The sequence below is a fragment of the Ornithorhynchus anatinus genome, chromosome 1 (genome assembly GCF_004115215.2).
Source record: "Ornithorhynchus anatinus isolate Pmale09 chromosome 1, mOrnAna1.pri.v4, whole genome shotgun sequence".
Lineage (NCBI taxonomy): Eukaryota > Metazoa > Chordata > Mammalia > Monotremata > Ornithorhynchidae > Ornithorhynchus > Ornithorhynchus anatinus.
This window is the reverse complement of record NC_041728.1, coordinates 6,707,160-6,727,432: the sequence shown is the minus strand read 5'-3', so window position 1 is coordinate 6,727,432 and position 20,273 is coordinate 6,707,160. Positions and strand designations below refer to the sequence as shown.

General features: G+C 49.4%; 1 protein-coding gene across 1 annotated transcript in view; it reads right to left on the bottom strand.

Moving 5' to 3' along the window:
- Positions 1–3,545, bottom strand: part of HCN1 (hyperpolarization activated cyclic nucleotide gated potassium channel 1) — a 380,055-nt gene extending 376,510 nt beyond the window's left edge. Inside the window, exons 1-2 of the mRNA XM_029074348.2 lie at positions 3,321–3,545; positions 2,986–3,266 (exon numbers count right to left, since the gene is read on the bottom strand). Of these exons, the coding sequence (XP_028930181.1) occupies positions 2,986–3,266; positions 3,321–3,419 (380 nt within the window). The 5' untranslated portion in view covers positions 3,420–3,545. The remainder of the gene's footprint in view (positions 1–2,985; positions 3,267–3,320) is intronic.
- Positions 3,546–20,273: the final 16,728 nt, after the last annotated feature.

Genomic DNA, 20,273 nt, shown 5'->3' with positions numbered 1-20,273 from the left:
AGTTCACACGGGGCTACTCCATTTTCCCCGTCTGATATGACCAGCGATTTATTTCTTGATGGTATCGGTACTCTGGGCTACCTCATCAGTAAATAAGTTTTTAAGCATGCTAATATTGTACTCGTAAATACGTGGTTAAAATATGAGAGACAGCTGTAAATGATTTCAGAGGCAAAGAACCCCATTATTGATTTTAATAACAATCGGAGGGTTTGATAACCGGACACCTGAACCTTTCCAATCCAAACTCGCTCTTCTCCAAGTTACTCTAACTTGCCAGTTTATTTTATTAGATATCTGGGGTTTCCTCAGCAATATCACCTGAGATGACTTTGGCACACTGGAAGTCTTCTTTTTAAAGAAGCACTTTTGATGAGAGGCAAATCGAATCGAATAGAAGAAACGCGACATATCTGTTACTTGAGCAGAAGTTGTTAACGCCGAGATCACTCAAAATGGGGACCTCGCGTATCAAGAGGAACTGTGGAACTTCATTTTATTCCGGGAACGATTTTCTTCGTATCGGTGTTTGCCTGGAAATGAGACAGGCTTTGGCTGACGGGCAGAATTATATTCCTGGGAAATTTAGACTCTGTTGTCTCTAAATTTTGCCCCTTTATCGAAACGTGGGATTCCTCTCTATCGCTTCACCCAGAGGGCACTTTAAGCCTTAACAGACAGAGAGTGTTCTTTCAGTACGTAAGTGCATCTAAATACCTATAAGTTTACAGCCCCCGCCGAGGTCTTCTGCCCAGTTTTACGACGGACACGGAGACCGGAAATCAGTCCACGCTCACTTCAAACCCCCCGGCTCTGCATCTCTCACTGTTGTGCCCAATTTTAGCCTCTGTGGCATTACGAGGCAAGATGACCTTTTCCTCTCTGGGACAAGGTCACTTCCAAGTTTGGCTCTCCGAGCGATTCTTCCTACGGGAGAAAACACGTTCGAGTCTCTGGCAGGCCTTCTTAATGTGCAAATCCTTTCAAACGAACTATTAATGGACCGGGCTAAAAAGGTCGCCGGGTTTTTAACATTCCCCGATTCGGCCTCCGCCATGCCCTTCTCAAAGAGAACGTGCAAAACGCGCACACGCACACAGCCGGACGCCCAGACACAGGCCCGTATCTATAAGAGGAGATAAATGAGGCTTCTGATTTCCGAGAGGCAGTCAATATCCGGAAAGACAAGGGCAGAACGGTCTCAGATTGGAGTTGGCAGGACGGGGGCTTGGCATTCAGAACCGCGGACAGATCTCGAAATGCCAGCGGCTCGCTCCCCCAGCCATCCATCCAGCCCGGCCTGTTTATTGAGCGCTTACCGGTGGCAGAGCACTGGACTGGGCGCCGGGGAAAGGGCGCTGCAAAGCATCCCTGCCCACGACCAGCTCGCCGACTCAGTCGCGGACGGTCTGCAGATGGGCAAAATCTAGGAAACTTGAGAGCCAAGCACCCCGCGCTCCTTTCTTGCTCCCGACTGACTTGAAAAATCCCTGAAAGGAGGGACCCCGCATTTTGGGGCATCCACTTGTCAGCTGTGTGACTGTGGGCAAGTCGCTTCACTTCTCTGGGCCTCAGTGACCTCATCTGGAAAAGGGGGATTAACCGTGAGCCCCACGTGGGACGACCTGATTCCCCCGGATCTCCCCCAGCGCTTAGAACAGTGCTCCGCACCTAGTAAGCGCTTAACAGATACCGACGTTATCATCATCCTTGTTCCAAGGGTCCTTTCTTGAAATTGGCTCTGCCAGGGTTAGTCGCTGTCCAGCTGTCGGCCAGCTGGGCCTCAAGAGAAGCTCCAGGTGCGCACCGAGAGCACCCACACCTTCACCTTCCCTTGGGGGGCTTCCAAATGTGCGGGCCAAGCAAGCGGGGCCCGGGAAGACCCCCGTCTCCCCTCCTCCCTTGGAGCAGGACAGCCCCCTTCCCCCCGACACCCCCTTCCCCGGGCCCAAGGCAGTCCCAGGGGTCGCCCCAGGTAGCTCGGCGGCACCAACCCGGGCTGGGGAGTCAGAGGACGTGGGTTCGAATGCCGCCCCCTGTCTGCTGTGTGACCTTGGGCAGGCCACTTCACCGATTACCTCATCTGGAATAGAGGGATGAAGATCGGGAGCCCCACGTGGGACAACCCGACGACCTTACATCTAACCCAGCGCTCGGCACAGTGCTCGGCACCCGGTCGGCGCTTGACAAATACCACCGTTACCGTTATTCTCTGTGGCTCGGTTCCCTCCTCTGTAAAATGGGGAGGAAGACTGTGAGCCCCAGGTGGGACAACCTGATGACCTTGTATCTTACCCCGGGGCCCGGAAGAGTGCCCGGCACACAGTAAGCGCTTACTGATAATAATATCGGTATTTATAAGCGCTTACCATGTGCAGAGCGCTGTTCTAAGCGCTGGGGGAGACACAGGGCCACCGGGTCGTCCCACGTGAGGCTCACAGTCGATCCCCATTTTACAGAGGAGGGAACTGAGGCCCAGAGGAGTGAAGAGACTTGCCAGTCACGCCACTGACGAGTGGCGGAGGCGGCACTGGAACCCCTGACCTCTGACTCCCAAGTCCGGCCTCCTTCCACTGAGCCTCCTCCGAACAGGTACCGTCGTCACGGTCATCATCGTCACCGTCCCCGGGGGGAGGGTGGGGAGGGTCAAGGACGGGGTCGGGCCGTGGCTGTCTGGGCGACCCCGGGGCGGGGCGACTTGGGGACCCCCTCCCCGGCCCCGGGGTGGGGTTGGGGACCCCCCCGGCACCCCCCCAACACCCCTCTCCCGGGCCGGGACCGGCCGGGCTTCGCACCTCGTCGAGCTGGACGGTGCCCCCGCGGCCCGCCAGCAGGGGGCGCCGACACGCCCCGGCCCCGGCCCCCGGGCCTCCGCCCCGCCGCTAGGGGGCGCTCTGCAGCCCGGTGCAGGAGATGCGGGAGACGCAGGGGATGCAGGGGAGGGCACGGAGGGAATCCTGCCCCTCCCTCCCCCCCGGCTCTCACCTGAAATCGCTGTACGGGTGGATGATCCAGAAGCCTGCAGTTTTAACCCGTTCCTGCTCCTTCTCCACCGCCTTCTGGCTGCCGAACATGCGGAGGGAGAATTTGTTGACGCCCGGCTGCAGCATGGAGGTGAACTGGCGCTGCATGAAGCCGTAGGGGCGGCGCGGCCCCTCGGCCTCCTCCTCTCCGGCCCCGCCGGGCTCCTCGCCCGCCCCGCCGCCGTCCACCTTGAAGCTCACCGAGTTTCCGTGCTCCTTGGGGCCGGGGCTGCCCGGACGCTTCTCGGCGGGGACCGGGGCGGCGGGGACCGGGGCGGCGGGGACCGGGGCGGCGGCGGCGGCGGCGGGGGGACCGGCCGCGGGGGGCTTGGCCGGGAAGCCGCCGCCGTCGTGCCGCCCTCCGGGCGACGAGCTGGGCTTCCCGCCGCCTTCCATGCCGGGGGCGACGGCGGGCTCGGGGGGGGGGCAGGTCCGCTCGCTGTCCTCCCAGACGGACCGGACCCGCACCCGACCAAGCCTCCTCTTCGTCCTCCTGCTCCTGCTCCTGCTCCCGTTCCTGCTCCTGCTCCAGCTCCTGCTCCTGCTCCAGCTCGAGCTCCTGCTCCAGCTGCTCGACCTGCTCGCGCTGCTCCCGCGCCCCCTGCCGGCCGCTCCCCGCCGCTCCCCGCCGCCGCTCCCCGCGCCCCCTGCCGGCCGCCGCCGCCGCCGCTCCCTCCCCCGTTCTGGGAGCCGCCGCTCTCCCGCGCCCCCTGCCGGCCGCCGCCGCCGCCGCCTCCCAGCCGGGGCCCGCTGCGCTCCCGCGCCCCCTGCCGGCCGCCCCCTGCCGTGGCGCCCTGCTGCCCCCCGCCGCGCCTCCGCGCCCCCTGGCGGCCGCCCTGAGGCCCCGCAGCCCCGGAGAGGCTTTAAAGGGGGGCGGGGGAGGGGAGGGTCAGAGGGGGGTCCCCGGCGGGACCGGACTCTGGGGGGTTGGGGGGAAAGGTGTGTGTCTGTGTGCGCATGGGAGGGTCAAAGTGCAAGGAAGGGCCCGAAAGGACACCACCAAGCCCTCGGTACAGCGCTTTGCCCCCAGTCAGCGCTCAGTACAGCGCTTTGCGCGGAGTAAGCGCTCAGTTCGACGCTTTGCATACAGTCAGCGCTCAGTACAGCGCTTTGCGCGGAGTAAGCGCTCAGTTCGACGCTTTGCACACCGTAAACGCTCAGTACAGCGCTTTGCACACCGTAAGCGCTCAGGACACCGCTTTACATGCAGTAAACGCTCAGTACAGCGCTTTGCACACCGTTACGTGCTTAGTTCAACGCTTTGCGCCGTAAGCGCTCAGGACAGCGCTTTGCACACCGTAAGCGCTTAGTTCAACGCTTTGCGCCGTAAGCGCTCAGTACACCGCTTTACACACAGTAAACGCTCAGTACAGCGCTTTGCGGGTAGGAAGCGCTCAGTTCAACAATTTGCACACAGTAAACGCTCAGTTCGGCGCTTTGCACACCGTAAGCGCTCAGTACACCCCTTTACACATAGTAACGCTCAGTACAGCGCTTCGCACACCGTTAAGTGCTTAGTTCAACGCTCTGCACCATAAGCGCTCAGTACAGCGCTTTGCACACCGTAAGTGCTTAGTTCAGAGCTTTGCGCCGTAAGCGCGCAGTACGGCGCTTTGCACCCCATAAGAGTTCAGTACACCGCTTTGCACACAGAAAGCGCTCAGTACAGCACTTTGCACACAGTAAGCGCTCAATAGGCAGGATCAAACGGATGTACCAGGCACGAACTGTGCAGGGGGCTTCTCCCTGCTCTGCAGGGAAAGGGGCAGGAGACCTCTTCTCCTTCTGTCCTCTTCTCCTTCTCTCTTCTCTTTCTTTTCTCTTCCTTCTCTCCTCTTCTCTCTCTCCTTCTCCTCTCTCTTCTCCTTCTCTCTTCTCTTTCTTTTCTCTTCCTTCTCTCCTCTTCTCTCTCTCCTTCTCCTCTCTCTTCTCCTTCTCTCTTCTCTTTCTTTTCTCTTCCTTCTCTCCTCTTCTCTCTCTCCTTCTCCTCTCTCTTCTCCTTCTCTCTTCTCTCTCTTTTTCTCTTCTCCTTCTCTCCTCTTCTCTCTTTTCCTCTTCTTCATTCGTTCACTGAGTCATTCACTCGTATTGACTGAATCCTTACTGTGTGCATAGCACTGTACCGAGCACTTGGGAAAGTACAATCCGGCAATAAAAAGAGTTATTCCCTGCCCACAACGAGCTCGTAGTCCGGTGAGGGGAGAGAGAGACAGCAACACAAGTAAACAGGCATCAGTATAAATAAATAAAATTCTGGATAGATATAGACGTAAGTGCCGTGGGGTGGGGAGAGGGGGAAGAGCGAAGGGAGTGAGGGTGACATGGAAGGGAAGCTGAGGAAAAGTGGGGCTTAGTTTGGGAAGGCCTCTTGGAGGAGGTGTGCCTTCGGCAGGGCTTTGAAGGGAGAGATCGCTCTCTCTCTCTCTCTCTCTCTCTCTCTCTCTCGCTCTCTTCCTCTCAGCAGCAGCTTCTGTCCTCCTCCTGCCAGGGTCAGTGTCCGTGAACACAACTCCCCAGGCCCCGAGCCTGCCTCTCAGGGGCAGCGGACCCGGGCGGGCCGCTCTCTCCCTGCCCTGCCCTGAACTTGGCAAAGACAAGTCTAAGAGGCCCCTGAACCGCCTTGCTGCATGGGCCATGAACGCCCCTCAACCGGCTGAAAAAGTGAGCGACGTAACGATGATGATAACGATGATTCCAAGACAATCGTTACAATACAACGGCAACAATAGTGTGACGATGACAATAATACGATAAAAGTGATGATAACGCATGAAGTACTTGGTAGGTGCGAAAGAAGGCACCGGTAAACCACTTCCACATTTTTTACCAAGACAACTCTGTGGCTACTCCACCAGAAGGATTAAAGATCATCAGCATCATAGGTGTCTATTAAGCGCTTACCGCGTGCGGAGCGCCGTGCTAAGTGCTTGGGACGCTACGATGCAGCAGAGTTGGTAGACACGTTCCCGGCCTGCGGTGAGCTCACGGTACCTCTGTACCTCTGATTCAATCCTGATCAGGGTCCACCCTTTTCAGACCTGTGGTCTGTAGACCGACAAAGACCGCAGCGGCTAACTCGCCCCAACCGGGGCGGTTCTGAGAGAGATGTGCTCACGGAGTCGCTACGGATCGAAGGTGTCGTCTTATGCCGTCGAGCCGTCTCCGACCCGCAGCGACACCGCGGACACATCTCTCCCGGAACGCCCCGCCTCCGTCTGCAATCTTTCAGGTAGTGGATCCGTAGAGTCTTCTCGGTCAAAATCCCAAAGTGGTTTACCGTCGCCTCTTTCGGCGCAGTAAACTCGAGTCTCCACCCTCGACTCCCCTGCCGCTGCCGCCCGGCACGGGGGAGGTTTGACTCGTGGCAGATTGCAATCCGCTCGCTAGCCGCCGGCTAACCTAGGGATGGAACGGACGGGCCCCTGCTCGACTCTCCCTGCCGTAGTCGAGACCGGTAGAGGACTGGAAACTCTCCGGGTGCCACCCCGAGAGGGGAGTCGAAGATGAGTCCGCAGCATAAGACAATACAAGACTCGTTAGTGCATACTCTGTGCCCAGTACTGGGCTTGATACAATAGAGATAAAATTCCCATCTCACACGAGACTTTAACGCTTTAAAGTCTAGCGACCGTCAACATATAAACATTAAAGGAGAGGGGAAATGGGTTGGTTTTATCCCCATTATAAAGATGAGGAAACTGAGGTGCAGAGAAGTGAAATCACTTCCCCAGGTCCTACAGCAGGTAAATGGCAGATAGGAAATTAGATCTCTTGTCTCCTGACACCCAGCTCGGGGCTCTTTCCACTAAGGTAAACAAATCTCAGAATTGTCAGTGGTATCTGAGAGCTTACTGGGCGCAGAGCACCGTACTAAACACTTGGGAGAGTACAATCCGGAGTTGATAGACAGACTCTCCTCGCCTCTGAGACTGGGACCTTACGTGGGCCAGGGTCTTGGATCCACCCACCGCGTTTAGCACAGAAAAGTTTAATACATGTCCCTTAAAAACCACTCAGGAAAGGAAAAATCATGCCCTGGGGTCTGTTGCATCATGAGTCCTTCTGCATTCCAGGTGTTAATCATTCTTCCATCCGAGAAGCAATCACACGGTAATGCTAAGCAATTACTCCGAGTTAGGAATAGGAGTCAGGTGTACTCCAGAGAACTTGGAAACTCACTCATCAGGCTAGAAATGGCTCACAGATACCTTTTTTTACCAAATCCACTCTAAACCCTACTTCCCCAGCAATTCTGATGAGCCTCATGCAAAAATCAAATCAAAAACCTGGCTAAAGTTCAAATACTTTCAGCACCTGTTCTGGAAGTGGTGGGGCCTCTTGGGGAAAAAGAGGGGAAAGGGAAGCTTCAAGAGAAGGAAGGAGACACCTAGGAGCAGGGGAAATGGGATTTGGAAGGAGAAATGGAGGGAAAAAAACCAAACCCCGGCAGATTGTTTTCTGTCTCTATTCAGTCTCAGGAACTCCCTCTAGCTTTGGATCTCACAGTTCAGGTTCTCGGTTTGCTTTATTAGTACGCAAGGTTGACGTGGGAGCAGAAACAAGTGGACGACACGATCCCCTACTCCATCACGTGAGGGGCATAAGGCAGGAAACAAGGGGAGTAAAAACCGCAAGTGCCCTTCCTAGTCCTACCTCTATCCTGCATTTCAGCCCTACAGGCCAAGGTCCTTCAGTCGTTCGTTCATTCAATTCACTAAACTGTATTTATTGAGCCCTTACTGTGTGCAAAGCACTGTATTAATTTCTCAAACACTGTACTAAGCTCTTGAGCTTGTCCATCTCTGCCCCCTTCACGGAACATTCCCGGACTCTGATGTTGAATATTAAGCTGTCTCAATGGACCGGAAGTTATTTCATTCATCCATTCAATAGTATTTATTGAGCACTTACTGTGTGCAGAGTACTGTACCAAGCGCTCGGAAAGTACAATTCGGCAACAGATGGACACTATCCCTACCCAACAGGACTCACAGTCTAGAAGAGGGAGAAAGACAACAAAACAAAACAAGTAGACAGGCCTCAATACCATCAAAATAGATAAATAGAATTATAGATATATACACATCTTTAATAAAATAAAGAGAATAATCAATATGTACAAATATACGTGAGTGTTGTGGGGAGGGGAAGGAGGTAGAGCAGAGGGAGGGAGTAGGGGCGAGGAGGAGAAGAGGAAAAGGGAGGGCTCAGTCCGGGAAGGCCTCCTGGAGGAGGTGAGCTCTCAGTAAGGCTTTGAATGGGGGAAGAGAGCTAGTTTGGCAGATGAGAGGAGGGAGGGCATTCCAGGCCAGAGGTAGGACGTGGGCCAGGGGTCGACGGCGGAACAGGTAAGAACGAGGCCCAGTGAGGAGGTTGGCATTAGAGGAGCAGAGTGTACGGGGTGGGCTGGAGAAGGAGAAAAGGGAGGTGAGGTAGGAAGGGGCAAGGTTGATAAAGAGCTTTGAAGACAAAGGCTTTTTCCTTAATTATACTAATTAATTACTAATTGTACTACTTAATTCTTTAATTTCCTTAATTAACAGGCACTCAGTACAGTGTCCTACCCACATTAGGTACTTGCTAAACGCTGCTGCTACCTACCGTAGCTCCGTTGCTAGGCTCTGAGAGCCTTAATGAGCGATCCTTTGCTAATCGATTGATTTAAATCCACCTCTAGACTTAGCTCCTTGTGGGCAGGGAGGGTGTCTGTTTATTGTTGTTCTGTACTCTCCTTAGCACTTAGTACAGTGCTCTGCACACAGCAGGCGCTCGATAAAAATGATTGATTTTATGTGGAAAGGATTGGTGGTCATACAATCTAGATCTGAATAGATATGGATGTATGTGTGTGTGAGTAGCTTCTCTTTGTTTTCGAAGCCATGGTCAGTGAGAACTTGTCTATGTCTGTACATGTGGGTGAATAGATTACATATCAATGGTATTTACTGCGTGCAGAGCACTGTATTAAGCCCTGGGGAGAGTACAATACAGTAGAGTTGATAGACACATTCCCCGTCCACAAGGAGCTTACAGTCTAGATGGGGTGACCTTTCCAGTTTTCTTCTGGAAAGTCATTTTGCAAGAACAGATGCATTTTTAATTCATCGATTTGCTGCGCATACGGTGCCAAAACCCCTGGGGAATTTACAGATAGATGGTACAACTGAGTGCTTTAGCGACCGTCAACATATAAACCATGAATCGGGTAGAGGAGATCCTCTCCCTAGAGAGATGTTCATCGCAGTAATGTAGGCTAAAAGTGCTAACGGGCAACATGTACCTTTTAAAATGTTTCCTGTCTCCTTTACTACTCTGCCTAGGATCAAACTGCAGGCAGCAGCCAAAGATTAATATGGATCTAAAATAAAATCCCCACGCAGACACAAGCAGATGTGAAAAGACACAAAAGATAGACTGAAGAGTCTTGAAGATAAGACTTGGAATTTAGTGCGTGTAGCAGGTGATGTGAGAGTCAAAGGACTGGTTAGAAATACTCGATGCTTTAAAGGACAGTATCACACCTTTTTCCCTTTCTTTTAACCAACGGCACGGGTATTTCTAGTCCTGCCTAGGTCGGGAATTCTCCCCTCTTAGCACTGCAGAGAGGCTGATGGAGAAGAATGAAGGGAGAGGCCGAGGGCTAGAGAGGCAGTCTGGGGTGGATAGTCAAGGCACTGGGGTCTCACAAAATGAGTGTCAAAGGGGCATCTTTTTCTTCCTACCATACAAATGCCAACGCCATTTGTTATGTCCCCTCCCTCCATCCCTCCTTGATTCACCCTCTGTCTTTTACATATTTAACAGCCTGTTCTTCTTGTGCCCTTTCATCCCTCATCCAATCATTCTCAACCTCCTGCTAGGCTCCCCTGAACAACCCCCCACCACCTCAACACACTCACACCATCCCCTTCCACCACCCAGCTGACCCCGGGAGCCATAGTTCACGAACTGCTCCACATATTTTTGTTTCATTTTTAACTTTGTCCTGCCACTTCAACCCCTTTCCTTCCCTGCAGCTTACTTTTCATTCAATTATTCATTCAATCGTATTTATTGAGCGCTTACTGTGTGCAGAGCATTCTACTAAGCACTTGGGAGAGGACAATACAACAATAAACAGACACATTCCCTGCCCCCAGTGAGCTCACAGTTTTCAGTTCCCTCAGCTGTAAAATGGGGATTGAAAACCTGTTCTTGCTTCTACTTAAATTGTGAGTCCCAAGTGAGACCTAATTATTTGTATTTACCACATCTCTTAGCCCGCTGCTTGGCATATAGTAAATGCTTAACAAATACTTCCCGCTCTGCCACTTGTCAGCTGTGTGACGGTGGGCAAGTCACTTCACTTCTCTGTGCCTCAGTTCCCTCATCTGTAAAGTGGGGATTAACTGTGAGCCTCACGTGGGACAACCTGATTACCCTGTATCTACCCCAGCGCTTAGGACCGTGCTCGGCACATAGTAAGCGCTTAACAAATCCCGACAAATATTATTAAGCAGCGTGGCTTAGCGGAAAGAGCACAGGCTTGGGAGTCAGATGATGTGGGTTCCGATCCCGGCTCCATCACTTGTCTGCTGTGTGACCTTGGGCAAGTCACTTAACTTTTCTCTGTCTCAGTTCCCCCATCTGTAAAATGGGGATTAAGACCGTGAGCCCCATGTGAGATAACCTGATTACCTTGTATCTACCCCAGCACTTAGAACAGTGCTTGGCACATAGTAAGCACATAACAAAGACTGTAAAAATAAAAAAAAATTCTATTATTATCATATTCCTGGATATAATTCACAACCCTCTGGAAGCTGCAAGCACAAGTATGCATAGGTTTGTAGTGTGTCCCTTTCTCAGCGTCCCCCTTGCTTCTGTCTGCTTGGCCCCTCCAAATGGCGCTGATGGGTGGGAAAATGTTTGTTGAGTGCTCACCCCCTCCTCTGACTGGTCACCTCGGCCGGAGTTTCTTCACATCAGTTATTCTCTTCAGTACTCACACGTGCTCATAACACTTTGACGTAGCATCTTACGTTCCCTACCTTTTAAACATTTACTCAACATCTACCGATCCATTTTTCTCTTTCCTTCAACCTATAAATTTTGGTTCATTCATTCTTTCAATAGTATTCATTGAGCGCTTACTATGTGCAGAGCACTGGACTAAGCACTTGGAACGTGCAATTCGGCAACAGATAGAGACCATCCCTGCCCCACAACGGGCTCACAGTCTAAACGGGGGAGGTTCCCCCGTTCCGTCTCTCCCACTAGATTGTAAATTCCTTGGAGGTAGGGATCGTGTTTTCTAACTCTGTTGTCTTCTCCCAAGCAGCAAGCGATTTAACAATTACCGTGGGGTTTTTTTTTTATGGTATTTGTTAAGAGCTTACTATGTGCCAGGCACTGTAATAATATAATAATAATAACTTGGTATTCAATAATTAATGAATGATTACGGTACTTGTTAAGAGCTTCTTATGTTCCAAGCACTGTTCTAAATGCTGGGGTAGAAGCATCAGATGGATACAGTCCCTGTCCCACATGGGGCTCACAGTCTTAATCTCCATTTTCCCGATGAGGTAACTGAGATCCAGAGAAGTGAAGTGACCTGGCCAAGGCCACACAGCAGACAAGTGGCGGATCTGGGATCAGAACCCAGATCCTTCTGACTCCCAGGCCTGGGCTCTATCCACTGGACCACACTGCTTTCCCCCAGTGATTATTCAAGGGAGCTTTAATCCTTTCAGATACTCTTTCCTTTATTTTTGCCTTTGCTCTTTCCAATAGAGTACAATAATCTAGATGGGCTGTGCCTCGCCTTCAGGTGCCAAGTTTGGATTTAAACGTGCAGTCCTGCCAAGCCTATATTCACATATCGGGATTTATTTCAAATTTGGGAATGATCACTAATTCAGAGGTTGCCAACCAGTTTCTGAAACCTCTGAGGTACTAGAGAACACGGTAATTCCGATCACTGGACACCAATGCCGAGATTTCATAATTTTTTTAGGTTCTTGACAAATGCTAAATTGATCTTGAGCAAACCAGTACCTCCATACAAATGAATGCAAATGGAGGATGAATAGATCCTTATTACATCATGCCATGTGGTGATAAATAAAAATGCCATTTACAGGAAAGTGCTTTGCGTTGGCAACCTGAGAAAATGAGAAGTGCCTTCTGCAAACGAAGAATTATGGCTTTGTCCAGCAGGATTTTTTCCAAGTCACACAAGCCTGCTCCAATAAAGTCCTCAAGGAGAGTTACCGTCCCTGGAAGCAGCCCGGCCTAGTGGAAAGGCCTGGGAGAGAGAGGAGTTGGGTTCTAATTCCGGCTCTGCCATGTACCTGCTGTGGGACCTTGGGTGAGTCATGTAACTTCTACGTGCCTCTATTTCCCCGTATGTAAAATAGGAATCAAATACTTGGTCTCCCCTCCTAGGCTCTGAACCCCACGTGGGACAGGGACTATGTCCATCCTGATTATCTCGAATCTACCCCATCGCCTAGTAGGGTGCTTGGTATATTTAAGCGCTTAATAAATACCCATCAATCAGTGGTATATTAACAGTGCTTTCTGTGTGCAAAGCAGAGAAGCAGGGTGGCCTAATGGTTAGAGTGCTTAGAGGAAGCTACTATCATTGGGAGAGACTGTTTGGTATCACATCGATCCATCAGTGGTATTTATTGAGTGCTTACTGTGTGCTGAGCACTGTACTGAGTACTTGGGAGGCTAAAATATAACAAGAAGGGTAGTCACGTTCCCTGCCCATAAGGAACTTCCAGTCTAGAGGGAGGGTCATTAGCAGAACAACCCCTGTGCTTGAAAATCTTGCTGGGGCTCTGACTCAATCTCCCAAGAGAGAGCTACCGCTTCACTTTACCAGCCAACTAGACTGTAAGCTAGTAAGACCCCCCCGCTCTAGAACAGTAATTACTGTTGGTATTTTTTAAGCACTTACTATGTGCCGAGCACCGTTCTAAGTGCTGGGGTAGATACAGTGTAATCAGGTTGTCCCACGTGAGGCTCACGGTCTTCATCCCCATTTTACAGATGAGGGAACTGAGGCACAGAGAATTTAAGTGACTTGCCCACAGTCACACGGCTGACAAGTGGCAGAGCCGGAATTCGAACCCATGACCTCTGACTCCAAAGCCCGGGCTCTCTCCACTGAGCCATGCTGCGTCCCAGTAAGCTCACTGTGGACAGGGAATGTGTCTGTTGTTCTCTTTTACTCTCTCAAGCACTTAGTAGAGCGCTCTGCACATAGTCAGCACTCAATAAATACTACTGAATGAATGACTTGCCTCAATTTCTGCAATCAATTGCAGGTTCTGGAGCAGCTACTTGTCGGCTGTGTGGCCTTGGGCAAGTCACTTCACTTCTCTGGGCCTCGGTTCCCTCTTCTGTAAAATGAGATATATATCTGTATATTGTATATATCTGTAATTTGTATATAGCTGTAATTTATCTATCTATTTATATGAATGTCTGTCTCCCCCTCTACACTGTGAGTTCGTTGTGGGCAGGACTGTATCTGTTTGCTGCTATTTGTACTCTCCCAAGTGCTCAGTAGAGTGCTTTGCATGCAGTAAGAGCTCAATAAATGCAATTGAATGAACTCAATAAATACAGTTGAATGAATGAATGAATGAGACTGGGAGCTCCATGTGTGATGGGGACTGTGTCAAACTGATTTATTTTTATTCACCCCAGCACTAAGTATTTTCCCAGGCACCCAGTAAGCACTTAACAAGTACCACAATAATTACTATTATTATCATTATAATAGGGATTAAGACTGTGAGCCCCTTGGGTGACTTGGACTATATCCAACCGGATTAGCTTGTATCTACCCAGCATTTAGTACAGTGCCTAGCACATAGTAAGCGTTTAACAAAAAATATTTTTTAAAAAAAGAAAAGACCTGGGTTCTAATTTGCATTCTGCCCCTTGCCTGCTAAGTTACCACGGGCAAGTCACTTCATCTTCCTAAATCTCAGTTCCTCATCTGTAAAATAGGGATTGAATACTTGTTCTTCCTCCCTATCAGTCTGTGAGCCTGGTGTGGAATTGAGTATTGGTATTTTTTTTGTGGGCAGAGATCATTTTCACATTTAGCCAGTTTACCATGCTGCAATGCTTCACTACACTATTGGGTAGTGATTTTTTATTTTTTTACAGCATAAGGAATGCTAATCATGGCAGAGAATAAGTACAGCTAGAAAATAGGCAAAGTTGATATTTTTGGTGACTTCTACAGGAACACTGCCATCAACAGAATTGTCTACCCCAAATAATTTTAATAAAAATAATGATAATTTTGGTGTTTGTTAAGCGCTTACTATCGGCCAAGCACTGTTCTAAGCAGCGGGTAGATACAAGGTGAACAGGTTGTCCCACGTCGGGCTCACGTTTTTAATCCCCATTTTAACACATGAAGTACCTGAAGCACAGAGAAGTTAAGTGACTTACCTAAGGTCACACAGCAGACAAGTGGGGGAGCCGGGATTAGAACCCATGACCTTTGACTCCCAAGCCCGTGCTCTTTCCAGTGAGCCACAATGCTTCTCTTAATAGTAGAACTAACAGTAAGACTAATGGTGGTGGTATTTGTTAAATGTTCACTATAAGCCACACACTGTGCTCAGGCAAGGCACAGATACAAAAGTATCTACCCAAGCACTTAATAGATTGCCTGGCACACGGTAAGCACTTAACAAATACCATTCAAAATAGCATTAGATCAGACTCTCCTTGTCTCCCACGGGGGTCACGGTCCATTCAATCAAGTATATTTGTTGAGCGCTTATGGTGCGCAGAGCACTGTACTAAACAGTTGGGAAAGTACAATTCATTAAATTGCTAGGCACACTCCGTGCCTACAAGTTAGTTAGTCTAAAGGGGGAGAACAGGTATTTAATCCCCATTTTACAGTTGAGGGAAATGAGACAGAAATGAAGTGACATGCTCAAGGTCACACAGCAGGTAAGTGGCAGAGCCAGGATTAGAACCCAGGTCACCTCACTCCCCTTCCTCGGTGGCCTGTGTTCTTTCCGCTAGGCCACAGAGCTTCTCCTTCTCTGGTGGAACATAAATTTTGTCCAGGGGTGAATGTTCATGAATCAATCAATTGTATTTATTGAGCACCTACCGCGTCACTGTACTATGTGTTTGGGAGAGTACAATATAACAGAGTTGGTAGGCATGTTCCCTGCCTGCAACAAGCTTCATCAACGGAATTATGCTGGTAGCTTGTAGTGCTAAGAAAAGTGCCCGATTCGCAGTAAGCATTTAAATATCATCATGGTTTTGTAGACCATCCCTAGGGTGAAAATGCGTTACTCCGCAGCTACCTGCAGCTTCAGTTTCCCTCCATTTGAAGCTTATAAAAACATAATTATGGTATTTGTTAAGCACTTCCTATGTGTCACTCCATCCCTAAATCCTGTCAGTTCCACCTTTACAATGGAATTGAAATCCGCCCTTTCCTCTCCATCCAAACAGGCTCCTTGCTGACCTCCCAACCTTCTGTCTCTCCCTACTCCAGTCCATACTTCACTCTGTTGCCCAGATCATTTTCCTACAAAAATGTGCAGATCATGTTTCCCCACTCCTTGAGATACTCTAGTGGTTGCCCAGCCACCTTTCACAACTGACAAAAATTCCTCACCATTGGCTTTCAAGTACTCCAACACTTTGCCCACTCTGACCTCACCTGGATACTCTCCTGTTACAATCCGGCCCGTACACTTTGCTCCTCTAATGCCAACCTTCTCACTGTACCTCGATTTCATTTATCTCACCGCCGACCTCCCGCCCACGTCCTCCCTTTTTCCTGGAACCCCCTCCTTCCTCATATCTGAGAGACAATTACTCTCTCCCCCTTCAAAGCCTTACTGAAGACACAAATCCTCCCAGAAGCCTTCCCCGATTGAGTCCTTCTTTCCTCGTCTCCCACCCCCCTCTGCGTCACCCTGACTTACTCCCTTTATTCATCTCCCTCTTCCAGCCCCACGGCACTTGTGTGCATAGCTGTAATTTATTTATTTTATTACATATGGGATACTGTCTCCCCCCTAGACCGTAAACTCACTGCAGGCAGGGAATATGTTCATTTATCGTTGCATCGTACTCTACCAAACGCTCAGTTCAGTGTTTTGCCCACAGTAAGTGCTCAATAAATATGATTGAATTGAATGAATGAATGAAATATATATGATATAGTCAGATTAGATACAATCCTTGTCCAAATGGGGCTCCCAATCTAACAGGGAAAGTAGAACGATACTTAATCCTCATTTCACAGCTAAGGAAACTGAGGCACAGAGAAGTTAAGTGACTTACCCAAGGTCCCCGACCGGTATGTGAAAGAGAAGGGATTCGAACTCAGGTCTCCTGACTCTTATAGTCCTATGCTTTGTCTGTTAGGCCACACAATAAACCTTTTGGAAAATGTATATTTCTTGTTACAGGTTTTCCACATGCAAGTTACCTAAACATCATACCATGCTGTCCAAAGAGAATTAAATTTGTGTGTATGGACTCACCCCAAATGGCAGGTGACACTGATTATTTCACTTGAAGCATTTTCCCTATTCTAGGTATTTACAATGCTGGCAAGACCTCTCACAAATAAATGCATGTTGATGAACTGGGGGGCAGATATGTTCTTAGGACTCTTAGTCCTTAAATTGTACTCCAAAGGAAGCGAAAAATATGTTTGTTATTTGGTATGCTCTGCTATTTTCTTCATCTGTCACATCTTTCAGCATTGTATGCTCTATTTCACAGGCGAACAACAGTCCATATTGTCTGCACTCCCACACGCTTCCAGCTACAGACTACGCCCCCCATCAAAAAACCCCCCAAAACACAACAGAAAACAAACATTTCCTTTTTGTATGCCCAATAACATTTTAAGAATCACATTTGATTGTCCGCCCCGCCCCCATCACCGCCCAGAACTTTGTCAGAACGTAGGAGTGGTGGAAAAGTCAATATTAATATGATTATCAACGATGGTTTGAGGCCTATCCTAGCTTTACAAAAAACATTTCCTCTCCTACAGGGGCTTGGTTTCTCGGTCTCCCTCTCCCTTCTAGATTTGAATTTTGAAAGGCCTTGGTAGGACTCCTCCAGTTTTCTACTCTCTTGGCTGAATCCCTCCAGACTGAACCAATCGGCTCTGAACCCCAGGCATCCAGGGATCATGGAAAATATAACTGAAAAACGGAGTCAGTGAAGTCAGTTTGTACATAACGATATGTTTACTTGGGAGAAACAGGTTGAAGGTGTGACCGATATCTCCGTACCCAGTTTTACGGTGGCTCATGGTGGACAACGGAAGGATGGACATTCATTCCCCTTTGTGACCTTTGAGAAGTAGCGTGGCCTCGTAGATAGAGTACGGGCCTGGGAGTCCGAAGGACCGGGGTTCTAATCCCGGCTCCGCCCCTTGTCTGCTGTGTGACCTTGGGCAAGTCATTTCACTTTTCTGTGCCTCAGTTTTCTCCTCTGTAAAATAGGGATTAAGCTTGTGAGCCCCATGTAGGACAGGGGCTCTGTCCTAACTGAGTAACTTGTATCTTCCCCAGAGCTTAGAACAATGCTCGACATAAAGTAAGCACTTAACAAATATCATTATTATTATTCTTATTCATAAATACCATCGATTGATTAAGGAGGCTACTTTTAGTCCACCATTATCTCAGAGGAGGGAGCCTGCAAGGGAGATGAGAGAAGGGGTGGGACCTGTTTTTTAAGTCTCAGATAAAGTTCTGAGGTTACCTGGATATGCCTTTCCATACCTGGATGTGAAAACCTGACTCAATCACCCTGCCATCTCGTGTCGTCCATCAGTCGGTAAATCATATTTATTGAGCGCTTGCTGTGTGCCGAGCACTGTGCTAATCACTTGCGAGAGTATGATATAACAGTGTAACAGACACATCCCCAGCCCACGACGAGCTTACTGTCGGCCCAATCTCCGAGCGGAAGCCCTCTCCAATGCTGGAGAAAGGAACTGCAGGAGTTAGTTATTCATTCATTCATTCAACCGTATTCATTAAGTGCTTACTGTGTCCAGAGCACTGTACTGAGCGCTGGGGAAGGTACGATACAATAAACAGTGACATTCTCTGTCCACAGTGAGCTCAGAGTCAAGGCCAGGGGAGACAGACGTCAATACAGATGAATAAAATGACAGATATGAACATAAGTGCTGTGGGGCTGGGAAAGGGGTGAAGAGCAAAGGGAGCAACTCAGGGAGATGTAAAAGGGAGTGGGAGGTGAGGAAAAGTGGAGCTTAGCCTGGGAAGGCCTCTTGGAGGAAATGTGCCTTCAATAAGGCTTTGAAGATGGGGGAGAGTCGTTGTCTGTTGGATTTGAAGAGGGAGGGCATTCCAGGCCAGTGGCAGGACATGGGCTAAGGGTCAGTGGCGAGAGGGGAGATGGAGGCACAGAGAGAAAGTAGCCCTAGAGGAGCCAAGTATGTGGGCTGGGTTGTAGAAGGAGAGAAGTGAGGTGAGGTAGTGATGGGATGTCTGGAACCCGTTTCCTAACCTGGGTGAGCTAGAGAACCACCCAGGGTCAGCAAATGGCACTCACGCCTCCTCAGTTACATCACGGGAAGCAACAAGGTCTAGAGGAAAGAGCTCGGGTTGGGAGTCAGAGGACCAGTGTTCTAATCCCGCCTCCATTATTTGCCTCTTCTGACCTGGGGGAAGTCACTTAACTTACCTAAATTCATTGTGGGCAGGGAATGTGTTTATTGTACTCTCTCAAGTGCTTAGTACAGTGCTGAACATGCAGAAGGTGCTCAATAAATACGATTGACTGAGTTTTGCCTCAGTTTCCTCATCGAATTCAGTAGTCTGTAAGCTCATTGTAGGCAGGGAATGTGTTTGTGTATTGTTCTATAGTACTTTCCCAAGCACGAATTACAGTGCTCGTGGCTCAGTGGAAAGAGCATGGGCTTTGGAGTCAGGGCTCATGAGTTCGAATCCCAGCTCTGCCACTTGGCTGTGTGACCGTGGGCAAGTCACTTCACTTCTCTGTGCCTCAGTTCCCTCATCTGTAAAATGGGGATGAAGACTGTGAGCCCCACGTGGGACAACCTGATTCCCCTATGTCTACCCCAGCGCTTAGAACAGTGCTCGGCACATAGTAAGCGCTTAACAAATACCAATATTATTAGTGCTCTGCACATGGAAAACATTCAATAAGTGCGATTTAATGAATGAATGAATAAACACCTGATCCTCCTCCTATTTAGGATGGGCATTCTACGGCACAGGGACTGTGCCCAACCTGATTATCTTGTACCTAACCCAGTGCTGAGTAGCGTGCTTAGCACAGGAAGAGTTTAACAAATACTACAATTAGTGTTATTGCCATTTCCTTAGTGAGGCTGATCCTTCAAACCTACCTTAAGAGCTGGCGGGAACTCTCCACTCTGCAGAAATAATAATAATAGTGATGGTATTTGTTAAGTGCTTACTATGTGCCAAACACTGTTCTAAGCACTGGGGTAGATACAAGGCAATCAGGTTGTCCCACGTGCGGCTCACAGTCTTCATCCCCATTTTACAGTTGAGGGAACTGAGGCACAGAGAAGTGAAATGACTTGCCCAAAGTCACACAGCTGACAAGTGGCGGTGTCAGGATTAGAACCCGTGACCTCTGACTCCCAAGCCCGTGCTCTTTCCACTAAGACACGCTGCTTCTCTAATCCAAAATCTAAACTAGTTGAGAAGGATGGAAATTAGAATCCTCACAGTCTCTTGAAGCAAATCAAAAGAACACTTTAAGGCCTTTTTGCGGTAAATTATGCAGTAGAAATTGGCTCATTTTGTTCAGGGAATTTGGTAGTTCAAAACCCGATTCTCTTCACTTTCCTCAGAGACTAAGGTGGTCACTGGAAGCTTTCCTTATGAGCGAAAAGCTTCAATATTTAATTATTTGCCACACTTCCCATTATCACTTCGTCTCTGGCAGAATTGAAAAGCAACATGCTTGTCTTTGAAGTGCTCTCCTACGCTTCCACTGTTGTCTTTTTTCCACACATCAAAAACGATCCTGAGTGCTAGGGCGATGTCTCTCGGTATGTCTGAAAGGAAAAAAAAAGTTCTGAGGTAATTGCTTATGGTGAATGAGAAATTTCTCAGTGTTGAGAAATGCACACATATGAACCCCTTCTTAATGTGCTGAGACACACACACGCCCCTAAACTGGCCCCCATAATTATATACCAGGGCTATT